This window comes from Orcinus orca, chromosome X, assembly GCF_937001465.1.
Source record: "Orcinus orca chromosome X, mOrcOrc1.1, whole genome shotgun sequence".
Taxonomy (NCBI): Eukaryota; Metazoa; Chordata; class Mammalia; order Artiodactyla; family Delphinidae; genus Orcinus; species Orcinus orca.
Window position 1 is genome coordinate 128564305 of NC_064580.1, and position 15652 is coordinate 128579956.

Consider the following 15652-nt stretch of genomic DNA (forward strand, 5'->3'; position numbering starts at 1 on the left):
TGGATGTTTGATTAACATAGCGCTTTGTCTAGATGCCTGCTGTCAAGTAGATACAGGTTGAGATTTTGTAGTTCTAACAAACACAAAAATGGAAAAAGTCAGCGAGATCTTATGATAATTTTTCTTGCTGCTGAATTCAAAAGAGCGTACTGCCCATCTGTTCATAAATGTTTTCCCTAGCCAGGAATAGTCTTCTTAGGTCAGTGAGTTGCATTTAATGTTAGAGCATCCTTCCCCTCTCTCTTCAGGCAGAAACAGTGGCTCTCAAGCCATTATCTATGCAAATATTGGGAAGTGGTGCTCGGCACTCGCGGGTGCAGAAGGCTTTTTGAGCTATTATGGGGATAATGTACATGTGTGATTCAAGTTGATGCTCAGCTGTATCGCCGCAACCTGCAAAATGGTTTGTGTACCAGGGTGTGTTTTTACTTAGGCTTTCTACTTTCTCTTTCCTCTAGAAAGTTACAGAAAGAACTGTTTCTTTATGGTCGCTGATAAACAGTAATAAAGACAAATTCAAAAATCCCTTCTACACTAAAGAAATCAATCGAGTTTTATATCCAGTTGCCAGTATGCGTCACTTGGAACTTTGGGTGAATTACTACATTAGATGGAACCCCAGAATCAAGCAACAAGTAAGTGAAGTAGCATCGTGAACTATAGTGATGTCGACTGAGTACCACTTCTGGACTTAAATAATGTTATGTAGTACGTCTTTATTAATTTTTATTTTATTTTAAATTTTTATTGGGGTATAGTTGATCTACAATGTAGTGTTAGTTTCAGGTGTACAGCAAAGTGAATCTGTTATACATACACCTGTATCCACTCTTTTTTAGATTCTTTTCCCATATAGGCCATCACAGAGTACTGAGTAGAGTTCCCTGTGCTATACAGTAGGTCTTTATTAGTTATCTACTTTATATATAGTAGTGTGTATATGTCACTCCCAGTCTCCCAGTTTATCCCTCCCCCCACCTTTCCCCCTGGTGACCATAAGTTTATTTTCTACATCTGTGACTCTACTTCTGTTTTGTAACTAAGTTCGTTTATACCCTTTTTTAAGATTCCACTTACAAGCTATATCATATGATATTTGTCTTTCTGTGTCTTATTTCACTCAGTATGGACAATCTCTGGGTCCATCCATGTTGCTGCAAATGGCATTATTTCGTTCTTTTTTGTGGCTTTTCAAAAATATTACGAAAGGAAAAATAGCAGACTAAAAAATGACACTTGCTTTCATTTTTTTATTTTTTGAGTCCACTTGGCTCAACTATTTTATTGACTAAGCATCTGTTTTTAATGGGTTTTTTTAAACATCTTTATTGGAGTATAATTGCTTTACAATGGTGTGTTAGTTTCTGCTTTATAACAAAGTGAATCAGTTATACATATACATATGTTCCCATCTCTCTTCCCTCTTGTGTCTCCCTCCCTCTCACCCTCCCTATCCCACCCCTCTAGGTGGTCACAAAGCACCGAGCTGATCTCCCTGTGCTATGTGGCTGCTTCCCACTAGCTATCTCTTTTACATTTGGTAGTGTATATATGTCCATGCCACTCTCTCGCTTCGTCCCAGCTTACCCTTCCCCTTCCCTGTGTCCTCAAGTCCATTCTCTAGTAGATCTGCGTCTTTATTCCCATCCTGCCCCTAGGTTCTTCATAACCATTTTTTTTTTTAGATTCCATATATATGTGTTAGCATACGGTATTTGTTTTTCTCTTTCTGACTTACTTCACTCTGTATGACAGACTCTGGGTCCATCCACCTCACTACAAATAACTCAATTTCGTTTCTTTTTATGGCTGAGTAATATTCCATTGTATATATGTGCCACATCTTCTTTATCCATTCATCCGTGACACTTGCTTTTAAACACAACTTTAGTTAAAAATTGTTAATTACTAAACCATTTATTTTTTAAATTAATTTAATTAATTTATTATTTTTGGCTGCGTTGGGTCTTCGTTGCTGCACGCGGGCTTTCTCTACTTGCAGCGAGTGGGGGCTACTCTTTTGTTGCGGTGCGCAGGCTTCTCATTGCAGTGGTTTCTCTTGTTGTGGAGCATGGGCTCTAGGAGCGTGGGCTTCAGTAGTTGTGGCTCACGGGCTCAGTAGTTGTGGCTCGTGGGCTCTAGAGCACAGGCTCGGTAGTTGTGGCGCACGGGCATAGTTACTCCGCGGCGTGGGGGATCTTCCCAGACCAGGGCTCAAACCCGTGTCCCCTGCATTGGCAGGCAGATTCTTAACCACTGTGCCACCAGGGAAGACCCACTAAACCATTTATTTTGATTGGTGTTAAACTTACATTTTTCCTGACAACATGAATAATACATTTTTTATTTTTACTAAGATGTAAACTATTTTAAAGCTCTGGAAAATTTCTGAGTTTTGATTGTCAAGGATTTTCTTTAATCATTGTAAGTTGTTAGACATCATAAGAAGGTTCTTTCCAGCGACTGGACTGAGATGGTCCTTTAAGGAAAAGGAACATTTTCTACTCTCTGTTCAGGTGTATGTACTTGTCAGCTAATATGAGAGTGCTCTTTACTGAAGGTCTTTACTTCTAAAGTAAAGATAATTGATCTGTCAAAGGATAGTACAGTCATTTGGCCATTTCTCGGTCCAACATGGCAATGGTGATTTTTGAAGCGAAAGACTGCACATTTTATTAAAGGCACAGTCAGGCTTTCCCTTCTCCCAGCCTCACTGCATCCAAGCTCAGAAGGAAAGTCCAGCCTGTTTGTGAGGGCTCAGAAGTATGTCCACCGAGCCATTTGTTCTAAGTGCTCTAAATAGTCAATATTTGCGGTTGCTCTCTGTAAAGGTTTGCACGTTTTCCTGCAGTCCCAGGCCAGTCTTGCGTAAGCAGCAGCTTTAATCCCACTACAAGTAGTCGGGCAACAGCAGGGCCCGGTGCTCAGTCTGGCCCTCGGTTTGTTTATTCCACTCTGGCAGCTGGCCACACGCCAGTGTGTGTGTGCTCTCTCTTCCCACTGGGGAAATGCACGTTTAAGCTGGCCCTCTTGTTTCAAGGTCTCTGCTTGCTTGCATGAAAGCCTTTTGCAATTTCGTAATGGTTGAAATGTGTAGTCTTTTGGAAAGTGACAGATTCCAGGGCTTGAGAACATACACTTGTTTAGTTTGGGATTTGAGAAGCACACAGAGGGAATGCCTTTAGCGTAGCTCCGGCATTTGGAATATCAAGTAAAGAGGAAATGGGAATTTTTACAGGGTTCTAAGCAGTGTTACATGGGGTGTGTTCCTTTTCTGATTAAAAAATATAGATGAGCACTGTTTGTCCTATAAATTTCACCTTTTCTGCATTTATCATGGCTTTTTAAAACACCATTGTTTTTTAGAAAATGTTGACAATTTCTGTACAGATTCTATAATCTCCCGTCACCCATTTGTACTTGGAGAAATTCTTGTAATTGCAGGCATTTAGAGCAATTCATTTATGATATACAAAGGTAATGACAATTGTGTGACAAGTCAAGTTTGCAGGGACATCACTGGCAGAACTTACTGTGATGTGTTTCTCCCCCTTGTTCTCCCCCTTGTTCTCTCTTAGCAAAATGGAACTGGGCCGGGTAGGAATGCATATTTGTTTGATTGAGGTTTTTATTTTGAGACACTGATTGGTGTGTTTTAGGATCTGTGACATTTACCCGAAGAAAATAGCTTACCCTTTCTATATAGATTTTCTGAACGTCAAGGGTCCTACACGCGTCTTTGTTGTCGCTCGGCATCTTGTGTTTTCATCTACCGAGTACTGAGCGTTCCCATGCGTCAGGCACTGGGGGGACCCAGAAATTAAGAAGAGGTGGTCTCTGCCCACAAGGAGCTCCCAGACTGGCAGGGGCACCCAGGAACGTAAGCCGATGATGATAAACAATCGAGGAGAAATGTGGAAACGGAAGTGTGAATGAAGTGCATCAGGTTTCCCGAAAGATCTTATGCAGGACATTATTTCATACAGAAATAGATTACAATCCAATCACACAGGACTTTGCAAATTATATAATGTAGACCTAAAAGAATATCCTTAACCACTGAAGCCATTACTCAGTTGTGTGGCCCAGTTGGTATACAGGCAGTGACTGTGGTAAACTACCAGACCAATGCTTACATTTGACAAGCAATGAATAAGCAAACTTGGTACTTTTATGTAATATGAGGAAGTTGCTCATGCTGAAAGCCTAAGGATAATTTAGTCACGTAAACCTGCGTGGGACCTTCGGCTGCTGGTGAGTCGCGTATTGTCCTTTGGGGACCTCTGCACTCCACGTGGCTGTGAACCAGAGTTGCCCCGGGCCGTTCCCATTTTGCTTAGGATCACAACGAGGACAGACATTCACAGGCTTACGTGGGTGGGGTTTAAGTCATTTCTGATAGAAAAGTTAGAACTTCATGCTTCATTCCCCAAGGGAGACGTCGAGGTGTGGGATTTATAGTCACTTGACTACGAATTTCATTTCTCATCATTGTGTCCTTTGATACACTGTCACAAATGCACTCTTTCCTTCTATTATATCCTCTAAATTGGTTTTGTTTGTTTATAGACTAATGACTTCTACATATTTTGTACGCATTACTAGATAGAATTGTCTTATTTCTAATAGTTTTCTAACTCTATAGCCTCGTCATCGGCAAAAATGATTGTGTTACCTCTCATTTATTTGTCTTGTCTTAATTGTACTTGCTGGTACAATAACAAACAGATTCTGACAGTCATATGGGAAAGAGAGGTTTTCAAAATAGCCAAGGCCAGAAACACAGCGTGGAGGTTCGGAGACTGGGGAGGGTGAGAAGGTGGCGGAGGGGAAAGGATGGACTGTTGGTGGTAAATGTTTACTGGTAAGTGGTCCTGACACAGCAGATGTCACACGTCCACACAGACCTCCCGTTCCCCGAACCTGCTCCTCTCGCGGGTTTCCTCATCGCAGCACTCGGCAGCTCCATCCTACACGCCCTGCCCAGAAACCTTACACTCATCCTCCCGCCTGCCCACTTTAAAACAACAGCTTCATTGAGGTATAATTGACATGTAGTAATCTGTACACGTTCCAAGTGTGCAGTGCGGTGGGTTTTCACACGTGTCTATACCTGTGACACTTTGAGCACAGTCGAGGCTGTGAACATACCATCCCCAGCAAACGCTCGTGTCACCACAGGTGAGCTTCCGTTTTCCAGTCATCCTCGTCTCCCTGCTCTCTCATCCCAGGCTGTCAGGAGAGCCTGCTGGGCTCGGCCTTCAGAAACCTGTCCAGCCTCCGAGCCTGGGGCTGTGCGTTGCTGCAGAGCCTTCCAGCTGGACTCTCAGATTCTCAGCCTGCTTCCTTCTAGTGTGTTCTCAACACGGCAGCCAAAGTGCTCCTTGTGAAATATACCCCCCAGATGCCAGCACTCCTCTCCTCAGCACTGTCCAGGCAGCCGCTCGCCTCCCCCGGGGTCAAAGCCCAAGGCCCAAAGCCTCAGACCTCTGAGGCCTTGTGTGGCCCCCACGCCATGCCTGACCCCTCTGACCTCCCGGCCTCTCCACCGAAGACTCTGATTGGGCCACACTGGGCTCCCTGCTCAGCCTCAAGACACTCAAGCATCTGCTTGGTCGCCTCCCCGTTGAGAGTGTAACCAGCGTGTCCCCGTCCCTCTCACCCTGCTCTCTCCTTTTCCGTAGGCCTCATCACCTTCCACGTCCTATGTACCTCACAGGGTTGTCTTCGTTGTTTGTCTCCCCCTGCTGGAAGAGAAGCACCATAAAAGTGGGCATTTGGGCCTCCTTTGTTCACTGATGTACCCTGAGCACCTAGAGCAGTGTCCGGCCCTCGGTGGAGCACATTCAGAGAAAAATGGGCAAAGGATATTAACGGGCAGTGCGCAGCACTTACTGGGTGTCAGGTGCTCTACCAAGCATTCCTGTTCTAATGCCAATACGCATTTTGGAAAAAACCTTACATTCTGCAAAGTCATGCAGTAAAAAGAACAGGGACTTAACAAGAGGGATGGGGCTAGGAGGTAGGAGGAGACCACTCCAAACCCGTGCACCTCTGTAACCAGAGCGCTGATGAAAGCAGCAATCAGGCCTTGGCAGCCCGTAGTGGGTTGAATGGTGGCCTCCAAACGACACATCCACTTGGAACCTGTCAATGTGACCTTATTTGGAAAAAGGGTCTTTAAGGATATAATTAAGTTCAGGATCTCAAAATGAGATCCTTCTGGATTTAGTCAGGCCCTAAATCCAATGGTACGTGTCCTCATAAGAGAAGAGAGGAAGATTTGAGAGACAGGATGAGGCCATGTAAAAACAGAGAATGATTGGAGTGATGTGGCCACAAGCCAAGGAAACCTAGAGCTGCCAGAAGCTAGAAGAGGCAAGGAAGGCTCCTCCCCTAGAGCCTGTTAAGGGAGTGTGGCCCTGCTGACAGCCTGATTTGGGGCTTTCTGCCCTGCAGAACTGTGAGAAAATAAATTTCTGTTGTTTTAAACCATCAAGTTGATGTTCATTTGTTATGGCAGCCACAGGAAACTCATACACAGTCTTAAACCCCAGGGCTCCTGCCCCCTTCTCTGAGATGCAGGTCCTGGAGAGCATCTGCCTCTGATACAGACCATTCTGACCAGTACAACTCAGATCCAGGGTATAGCCTTCTTCATCAGCGTAGCATCTTCTCAACTTCCTTGTTGGTACTCGCAGCTTCAGCAGATAGCTTAATGCAGTGGAAAGCAGGACAGTTCTAGAAGCCACAGCCATAAAGGAAGGCACTTCTGTAGACTTTCAGCTTTTTTCTTAATGTCCTCATATATTGCTCAAGCTTTCTAGAAGCTTGCCCTTGATCACTTCAGAACCTTAACATGTTGGCAAGGGAGTCTAGGGTCTGTTCTGTTGTATATTTTGGCCTGGGTGGTGATTACATTAGTGTATATGTATGCAAAGATTCATTGAGCCGAACATTTTTTAAAGATTTGTTTGCATCACTGTATGTAATTTCTGTCTCAATACAAAAGTTTAAACAATTAACATCCCAGGGATATTAAACAAAAGTACCAAGTATTAAATTGGTACTTGGTACCAGGGAGAATCTCATTGTGTTTTGGTGTAACTTCTACCTTTGTACTGCCATCAGTCCCCTATTTATCAATCAAAGACATCAGTGTGGTACCAGAACAGACTGTATTGACTAACTTCAGTCTCACGACAACCCTGTGGTCTGGGCTGGTTTTATTCCCATTTGACAGATAGGGAAATGGAGGCGCCCAGAGAGTTGTTACACAGCTGTTAAGAGGCAGACTGGAGATTCACACTAGGCTGCCCGTCAGAGCCACTGCTTTCAGCCATGCACGTGAAAAGATGTGCTAAGGCAGAGTGATGCAAACTAAAGCTACCATGAGATACCATGTTATACTCATCAAATTGGCAAAAACTCTTTCTCTTACGTTGCTAAGTTCTAATGAGGATGTAGAGCTACAGGAATCACCAGATGCCACTAGTGGGAGCATAAGGTCATCTCCCCACCTCAGAGAACAATTGGGCAGCATCTAGTAAAGTTGAAAAGACCATACTGTCCTCTCCAGCAGTTCCTTCCTCACCCACCAGGAAAATTCCTTCGAGAAACATTCACATACAAGTCTGAGGAGATGTGTCCAAAGATGGCCCGGCGTCGCTTATAATAGTGGGGAATATCCCACTATTGGGAATGGATAGATCAGCTGTGGTTTATTCATTCAACGAATTCAACTGGGATCCGCTTGAGAAAAAGAGTCGGATCACAATGTCGGTCGATAAGTACAGAATACCACCATTGATGTAAATTTTCACCAAATAGAGAAGAATGGTGTACTTTGTTTCTGGATATTCATTGAGAGGAAAAGTGTCACAAGTCTGCTCGGGAAGGAAGGCTGCATGCCAACCTGAGAAGAGTTGTTGCCTCTGGGAGTGAAAGCGGGCAGCAGGGACAGGTGACACAGGAGCCCGGAGCTGTGCCTGGGTTGATGCATTTTAAAAAGATGCTGACGCATGTGTGTGGATATGTGTACGTGAGTTATTTCTTGGTGGCAAATAGCTGGGTGTTTTTTAATTAATCTTTGTGCTTTTCTGTATTTGTAAGTTACGCAGTATTGAAGGAAGTGATGTGTGTTAACCCACAACGAGTGAGTTTGTTCAGAAAGCGGCAGCCGCAGCAGATGTGGGGCACAGGCGTGTCATGGTGGCGGAAAGTGGGAACTCACATCTGTGCTTCTTTCCAGCAGCCAAATCCGGTGGAGCAGCGCTACATGGAGCTCTTGGCCTTGCGCGACGAGTACATAAAGCGACTTGAGGAGCTGCAGCTCGCCAACTCTCCCAAGCTTTCCGATCCCTCGACCTCACCTTCTAGTCCTTCGCAAATGATGCCCCACGTGCAGACTCACTTCTAATAAAGGAAATAGCTGACTTTCATTCGGGGCCTCTGTACAGAGTAGGTTAAAATATTTGCCTCCGTGTAGAACTTGAACTAACATAATCTTAAACTCTTGAACATGTGCCTTCTAGAATACATATTGCAAGAAAACTACAGTGTCTACACGGCAATTGGAAGAAAGGAGCCCAGATGGGGTTTTGGAAAATCCTGATACCTTCCAGAAGCAGTTTTTGAAAGATAATATTTAAATTATATTTACCTCTTCAGAAATACTATGTGTACAATATGTATCTTGTGGGCCTCATTGGAACAACATTTTTAACTAAAGGGGAAAGAATATATGTTTGTGAAATGGATTTACCTCGAACTGCTTACAGTAGTTGCTTAGGGTGATCTAAAAGGAACCCAAATGTGAAAGATGTGTGTTCCTGCCAAAACCAAATTGAGCTCAGCTTCCAAGGCATAATCCACAAGCAAGGTGTTTAAATAATTGCCAAATTTCATACCATCGTAAGTGTGATGACTTAAGGACAAATAGCTGTGTAGATGAGCTTTCCATCATTTTGAAATTTTGGAATATGAAGTATTTTCCCCAAGAGAAGCATATTTTTATATTTAAAAAAAACTGATAACGCCCAGTTAAATATGATTTGATTGTTTTTAACATTGCCAGTTCTGTTTCCTAAGTTCTTTCATGAGCTTGCCTAGGATTCTGACCTATTTTCAGGTGGTAGAAACCCCTTCTATAGCACTGTTTGAAGATGTCGGATGCATTATGCTGCTTATGTGAATGTTTTCGCAAACGTTGCTCTAGTCAAACTAGCTGATCTGCCAAAGTGTCGGGTTGACCATCTTGGATGTGTGAGCTGTCGCTAGAGCAGCATCCTTTGAAATAAAAGCCGCAGATGTACATTTGTTGAGCGTATTCTTGAAAGTATGGTGTTTATGCATTTCAATTTCAGTGGTGTTCGACACCCCTCCCCACCCAGGCGTGCATAAAAACTGGTTCTACAAATTTTTACTTGAAGTACCCAGCGGTTTGCTTTTTCAGGTTTTTTTTTTTTTGTAGTATGAAATGCAATTTCAAATGCAGTTCTATTTGATATCTGAACTAATTCATTTAGTCAGTATATTTGTAAAAGTTAAGGCTACAGTTAAAAAACAATGTGTTCTACGGTGATTTGTAAAGGACTATTTATAGCTAATATGGTTTTGTTTTCAGTGAATTAAGAGAGATTAAATATATCTTTGTAAATTATTTTATGTCATAGCTTAATGGTCTACCAAATAAGACATCTCAAATGCAGTAGTATAAATGTATAAATTTTGTATGTATAAGAAATTTTTTAGACAGTCTCTTGCTTTTTGTAAACGCTGTAAATATTTCATAAATTAACAAAGTGTCACTCCATGAAAAGAAAAAAAGCTAATACTAATAGCTGAAAGGATTTTGTGAAATTTCATGACAAATGTTTCATGGCAATAATGACTAAAGACCTGCTGTAATAAATATATTAACTAAACATTGCACTCTATTCCCAGGGCTGTAACTGTGTATGTGTCTTAAATGTGCATGTTGCCCATCTTACTTGCTTTTCCTGGATCTACTTCACATGCCCTTTATCTTACTAGCAACCTTGTATAGGGCTCTCCCCAAGTCCCAACAATATTGGAAATTTAAGTACATTAACAATGCAGATTTTAAGCCACAGCTACCTTCATTTTTTAAAATGTATTTTATTGAAGTATAGTTGATTTACAATGTTGTGTTAATTTCTGCTGTACAGCAAAGTGATTCAGTTATAAATATATATATATATTCTTTTTCATATTTTCCATTATGGTTTATCATAGGATATTGAATATAGTTCCCTGTGCTATACAGTAGGACCTTGTTGTTTATCTATTCTATATGTAATACTTTGAATCTGCTAATCCCAAACTCCCAATCCCTCCCTCCCCCATCCCCTCTCCCCCTTGGGCAACCACAAGCCTGTTCCCTATGTCAGGCCACAGCTGTCTTTATTAAAGTAGGGATAGCTTTCACAAAAGTGCTGGGCTGCAGAGACGCAAGACTTTCAGACTCCGGATGGAGAACACAGCAGTTGACATTAAGGGAGATTAAGAGACTGGTTGAAACAAGTCATACTCGATGTCTCTTTAGGTAAGAATTATTAAAATTCTTCAAATGCGGCCAACTGGAAATTCATCTACGTGTGTCCTAAGAACGCTAAATAGTTATACTAGTAAACTTACCATTTTTTAAAAATCCCAATAGGACTCTTAAAAGAGTAAGTATCTCTTTTAAAACTATGAGTATTTGAAATGCTCTCCAAGGTTCTTCTTCAGACACGGCTATGTTTCACCCTCACTGCGCCCTCGTGGCCACGTGGTGTTCTGTTATCCCTGTTTTTCAACCGTGGAGAGCATTGTTGCTGCAGGGGTTCATTGACTTGCCCAAAGTCCCAGAGCATTGAAACAAACGTATGCAGGCATCGAACTGAATTCTGCCTCTCTTGCATTCCCACTGAATAGCCTTAGCTTTGCCTTCTGCAATGAAATAGAATAATCTCTTCCTGGGACAGCCCTTCCAGTAAGTTGGAATCACATCTATTTCTGATAGTATAACAGGTTTTTCCTAACTATAGTCATAGTACTTTCTGATCTATTTTTGATAATGCAGCAAAGCTTCTCCTTACAGTTTTGGGGAAGGAATAATACTCAAAAGTTTGAAAATCTGTTGACCAAGTATCTCATCACTTGCAGCCCTCTACAGAATGCAGCTGTCAGTCATGTGGACAGCTCATGTGGCATTTGGGAGCATTAGGCAAAGGCAGGACTATATAAGGGGAATGCTCTTAAAATACAGGAATTGATTACAGGGTATATACACCTCTGACTGGAGGACATAGCCATTGGTGGCCATTAAAATAAAATCTGGGGACACCCAAAGGAAATAAATATATGCAGCATGCAGCACAAACGAGAGCGAGGATTAGCACATCCGCAGGAAAAGCTAATGGTTGAAATAGATTGCAGTCAAATTCTTTTAGGTTCACAGAATCACTAAAGCATGCTGCCGCAATACCAATTTTTGAAATGAGTCTAATACTCTGGCATCTACTGGTAGATTTATAACTTAGTTAAGGAATTATTAGTAAAGTCTTTTGTATTAAACATATCTGGAAGATGAAAGATCAGCAAAACAAAGTATTCTCATTTCCTCATGAGGCTCAGATTCAGATACGGTTTATTCCTTATTTGCAGTAATTCGTCATTTAAAAGCAAAGGTGATAACGTATTTAAATCATGTAGGGTAGCTAAATGCTTAGTATTTAAACCATGTAAGGTAGCTAAAATGTTTAGACATGACCATTAAGATTTAGTTTGTTTTTCTAGTAGTTACGGAGAACACGGCTTATTCATTTATAGTGGTTAATACGTATGTGCTTCTGAAATGGACTGTTCCACAGTGCAGTCCACATAAATTACAAAAGAAAGTTGTTCATCTCATTTCGGGAGCTTTATGTCACAAACCTGTATTAGAAAGAACCCTGGTCGGGACGGGTGGGGACCTGGGTTCCCGTCTGGGCTCTGGACCTGCTTCTTGGCTGGAAGATGTGAGGCCCTCCCAGCATCCCCTCGAGAGGCCCGGGAGGAGGCTTTAGTGTCCACCTGCTCAGTGAGGGTATGGACTGCACGTTCTCGAAGATCCGTACAAGTCAAACAGCCCTTGTCAGAAACACATTTTCCTCACTTATGCACATACAATATTTATGGTAGAAGATGGCATTGGCCCTTGTGTATTAGTTTCCTGTTTCTGCTGTGAGAAATCACCACAAACTTAGTGCTGATTTATTATCTTCCCCACACATTTATTCTCTTACAGTTCTGGAGGTCCAAAGTCTTAAATTAGCCTCCCTGGCCTAAAGTCAAGGTGTCCGCAGGGCTGCGTTCCTTCTGGCAGCTCTAGAGGCGAATCCTTTCCTTGCCTTTTCCAGCCTCTAGTGGCCGCCTGCTTTCCCGGAGTCGTGGGCGCTTCCTCTGTGTCTAAAGCCAACAGCACAGCACCTTCAAATCTCTCAACTCTGACTCTTCCGCCTCCCTTGCTGACATTTAAAGGACCCTAGCGGACTCCCCTGGCAGTCCGGTGGTTATGACTCCACGCTTCCACTGCAGGGGGCACAGGTTTGATTCCTGGTCGGGGAACTAAGATTCCCCGCGTGGCCAAAAAAAGAAAAAGGAAAAAAGGACCTTGGTGATTATATTGGGCCCCTCTGGATAACCTAGGCTGCTCTCCCCACCTCAGAGTCAGAGAATCAGCAACCTTAATGCCCCCTTGCTGTGTAAGGTAACACAACAGGTTCCAGGCATTAGGATGTGGACATCTGGGGAGGCTATGATGCTGCTACCACACCTCCGTCCGTGTTGGCAGATGATGGTGGGCCTGCAAGCTGAGAGGTCAGACGCGCTCTCCTGTTACCAGCTATACAGTGACTCACAATTAGGGAAACAACTAGCTCAATTCATTTTGTTACATCTCAGGCGATATTTAGACTTAAGAGTTGCCTCTGACTTTATTCCCTTTTTCTATCCTCGCATCTATCTAAAGCCAGACCATGTACTTTCAACCCCCTTGGTCCCTGAATGGAAGAAAGGGAGATATTTATTGGGGGCATATGTGCCAAACTCTGTACTATTTAGCCTCCCCACAACCTTATAAAATTGATAGGCTTGGTTTTTTAGGGGTTTTTTGTTTGTTTTGGGTTTTTTTGGGGGGTCGTTTTATAGATGAGACTAAGAACCACAAGTGGGTTTTTTTTAGACAATATTTTCGATAGTATTTTTTTAGACAGTATTTATCAACAAATACTGTCTACTATGACCCAGACCTGTGTCAGCTGATCTTTGTTGGGAAACAAAACTGAGTAAAACAGTGGCCTCCTTTGAAGTGTCTGACCTAGTAGGAAGATAGTTCAGTTAACTGGTAATTCCCATGCAGGGTGCACCCTGCTCTAATAGAGGCAGATTGGGGGGCTTTGGGGCCAAGATAGGGGGTCAAGGAGGAACTTCTTGGGAATGCAGTCAGAACTGAGTCTTCTTAGTTAAATAGGAGTTCGGTGATATCAGGGGAATGTACATTCGAACCACAGTGGGATACCACCCCACACCCACATATTGGCAAACCTTTTAAAAGTCTGGCAGGGCTTCCCTGGTGGTGCAGTGGTTAAGAATCCACCTGCCAATGCAGGGGGCACGGGTTCGAGCCCTGGTCCAGGAAGATCCCACCTGCCGCAGAGCAACTAAGCCCGTGCGCCACAACTACTGCAACTGTGCGCCTAGAGCCGCAACAAGAGAAGCCACCGCAATGAAGAGTAGACCTGGTTCACGGCAACTAGAGAAAGCCCACGCGCAGTAACGAAGACCCAATGCAGACAAAAAAAAAAAAAAAGGCACTAATCCCATCATTTCAGGGCCCTCGCCTTATGATCTTATGACCTAATCGCCTCCCAAAGGCCTCATCTCCAAATACCTCAATACCAATTTGAGAGTTAGGGCTTCAATATAAATGGTGGAGGTGGCAGGAGAGACACAAACATTCAGTCTATAATAGTGGGTTAAACATTTGATTTAGTAATTTTGGAAAACCAGAAGCCTGCAAGAGGTGGGTCTCCAGTGTATTTGGAGATTTTCCCTTCCTTCCTCCCAGCTCTCCTCACCCTGTCACCCTTTCACCCCAGGCTCATCCCCTCGTGGGTGTTAGGATGGCTGCTGGGGTTTCAGGCATCACATGCTCACAGTTCAGTTGGAAGTTATTAAGCTGGGAGGGCAGGATGGGTTTGGGATGGGAACTAGTTACTCCTTGTCTACAGGTCTGCCTTTTATCAGGATGGAAGCATTCCCTTTATATTTCACTGGCCAGACTTGGGTCATAGGTCATACTCAGGGCCATCACAGGCAAAGGGGCTTAGCCATGATTCCCATCCCCGTCCCCAACTAAATCAGGGGTGGGTTGAGAGGGGATGAGCCCGTTGGATATGCAAACCCTAACACAATGAGCAGGGAAATAAATACTGAACAGGAATCAAATGTCCTAAATGCCTTTATCATCAGCTACTGCCCTGATTTTCACAAGCCGTGATTCAGCTGACAGAAGTTAAATGTTACTGTTAATATAAAGCAAGGGCGGAAGTTCCGAGGGCGGTATCAGAACACTTGGTTGCCCTACAGACGGCTGGGTAAGAACGGAGTGAGGAGGGGTTGCTAAAATGTGTGGGATTGCTCGGGGCTGGACACGTCAAGACCAGGGAGGTCCAGGGGGCCTGGGCTTCTCCCACCGCCAAACTTTTCTGGGAAGGAAAACTGAGGGAAAACAAATCACGCTGAGTAGTTGAATTTCCCTGAACTTTTTTTTTTTTTTTAACCCTGCATCTCTAATGTCAGTATGATAGTTTCCCGAGCAGAGCACGTTCTTTCTGCATAATCCATTGGTGGATTTCGACCCCAAGTGGCTGAGGACGTGCCCGGTCGCCCGGGCCCTACCTCGCCGGCTCGCGGGCCGGGCGCCCAGGTGGGGTTCGGGCGGGGCGGCGGGGGGGGGGGGGACCCGGCTCCCGGCCGCGCGCCGCCCTCCCCGCCCCCCACCCCACGCGCGAGGCCTTGTGGGTAACGCGGGGCGCCAGGTGACAGCTAATGGCGGCGGCCGCCTGAGTCGGGCGGGCGGCAGATTGGGGCCGCCAGAGGCGCGCGGCTGGACCTTCCGGGGCGCCACTCCCCTCCCGACGGCGGCTTCCCCGCGGCAGAGGGTTCAGCGCGCCATGGACAGGCCGGCGGCGGCGGCGGCGGCGGGGGGCGGCGAGGGCGGCGGGGGCCTGGGCCCGGGGCCGGCGGGCGGCAGGAGGCCCCCTCGGGTCGTGGGGGCCCCCGCCGCCGGCTCCCGGCAGCCCAGCGTGGAGACCCTGGACAGGTAAGCGGGGCCCGGCCGCCGCGGCCTTCCGGTCCCCGATTCCCGAGGGCCCCGCGCGAGGCCCGGCTGCCCCTTCCCCGCGCGCCGGGCCGAGGCCAAGCTGGGGCGTCCCCCTCCCGCGTCCCCTCCGGAGCCCCGGGAACCCCCGCCTGGTCCCCGGGGCCCGCACCTGGCTCACTTCCGCCTCGCGCCGAAGCTCCCCGCACCCCGAGGGGCTTCACAGCTGTCAAACCGCGTCCCAGGCCGCCTCCTACTGCACCTTGGAGCCACCTCGGCAGCCCT

General features: G+C 45.0%; 2 protein-coding genes and 1 long non-coding RNA gene across 19 annotated transcripts in view; 2 read left to right on the forward strand and 1 right to left on the reverse strand.

Moving 5' to 3' along the window:
- LOC125963122 (uncharacterized) overlaps positions 1 to 1877 on the reverse strand; it is a 72665-nt gene extending 70788 nt beyond the window's left edge. The window contains exon 1 of the long non-coding RNA XR_007474910.1: positions 1773 to 1877. This is a non-coding gene — a long non-coding RNA (uncharacterized LOC125963122). The remainder of the gene's footprint in view (positions 1 to 1772) is intronic.
- MTM1 (myotubularin 1) overlaps positions 1 to 9938 on the forward strand; it is a 98361-nt gene extending 88423 nt beyond the window's left edge. For 9 of the 10 annotated variants that reach the window (XM_033413544.2, XM_004284092.4, XM_033413547.2 and 6 more), the window contains 2 exons: positions 459 to 635; positions 8252 to 9938. In XM_033413544.2, the coding sequence (XP_033269435.1) occupies positions 459 to 635; positions 8252 to 8419 (345 nt within the window). In that variant the 3' untranslated portion in view covers positions 8420 to 9938. The remainder of the gene's footprint in view (positions 1 to 458; positions 636 to 8251) is intronic. The other variant, XM_033413541.2, reaches the window with a different exon arrangement.
- A 4686-nt stretch (positions 9939 to 14624) lies between these two features.
- Positions 14625 to 15652, forward strand: part of MTMR1 (myotubularin related protein 1) — a 95756-nt gene continuing 94728 nt past the window's right edge. For 5 of the 8 annotated variants that reach the window (XM_049705017.1, XM_049705019.1, XM_049705018.1 and 2 more), the window contains exon 1: positions 15064 to 15370. In XM_049705017.1, coding sequence (XP_049560974.1) covers positions 15222 to 15370 — 149 coding nt within the window. In that variant the 5' untranslated portion in view covers positions 15064 to 15221. Of the gene's footprint in view, positions 14643 to 15063; positions 15371 to 15652 lie in introns of those variants that run through there. The other 3 variants (XM_049705023.1, XM_049705020.1, XM_049705022.1) reach the window with 3 other exon arrangements.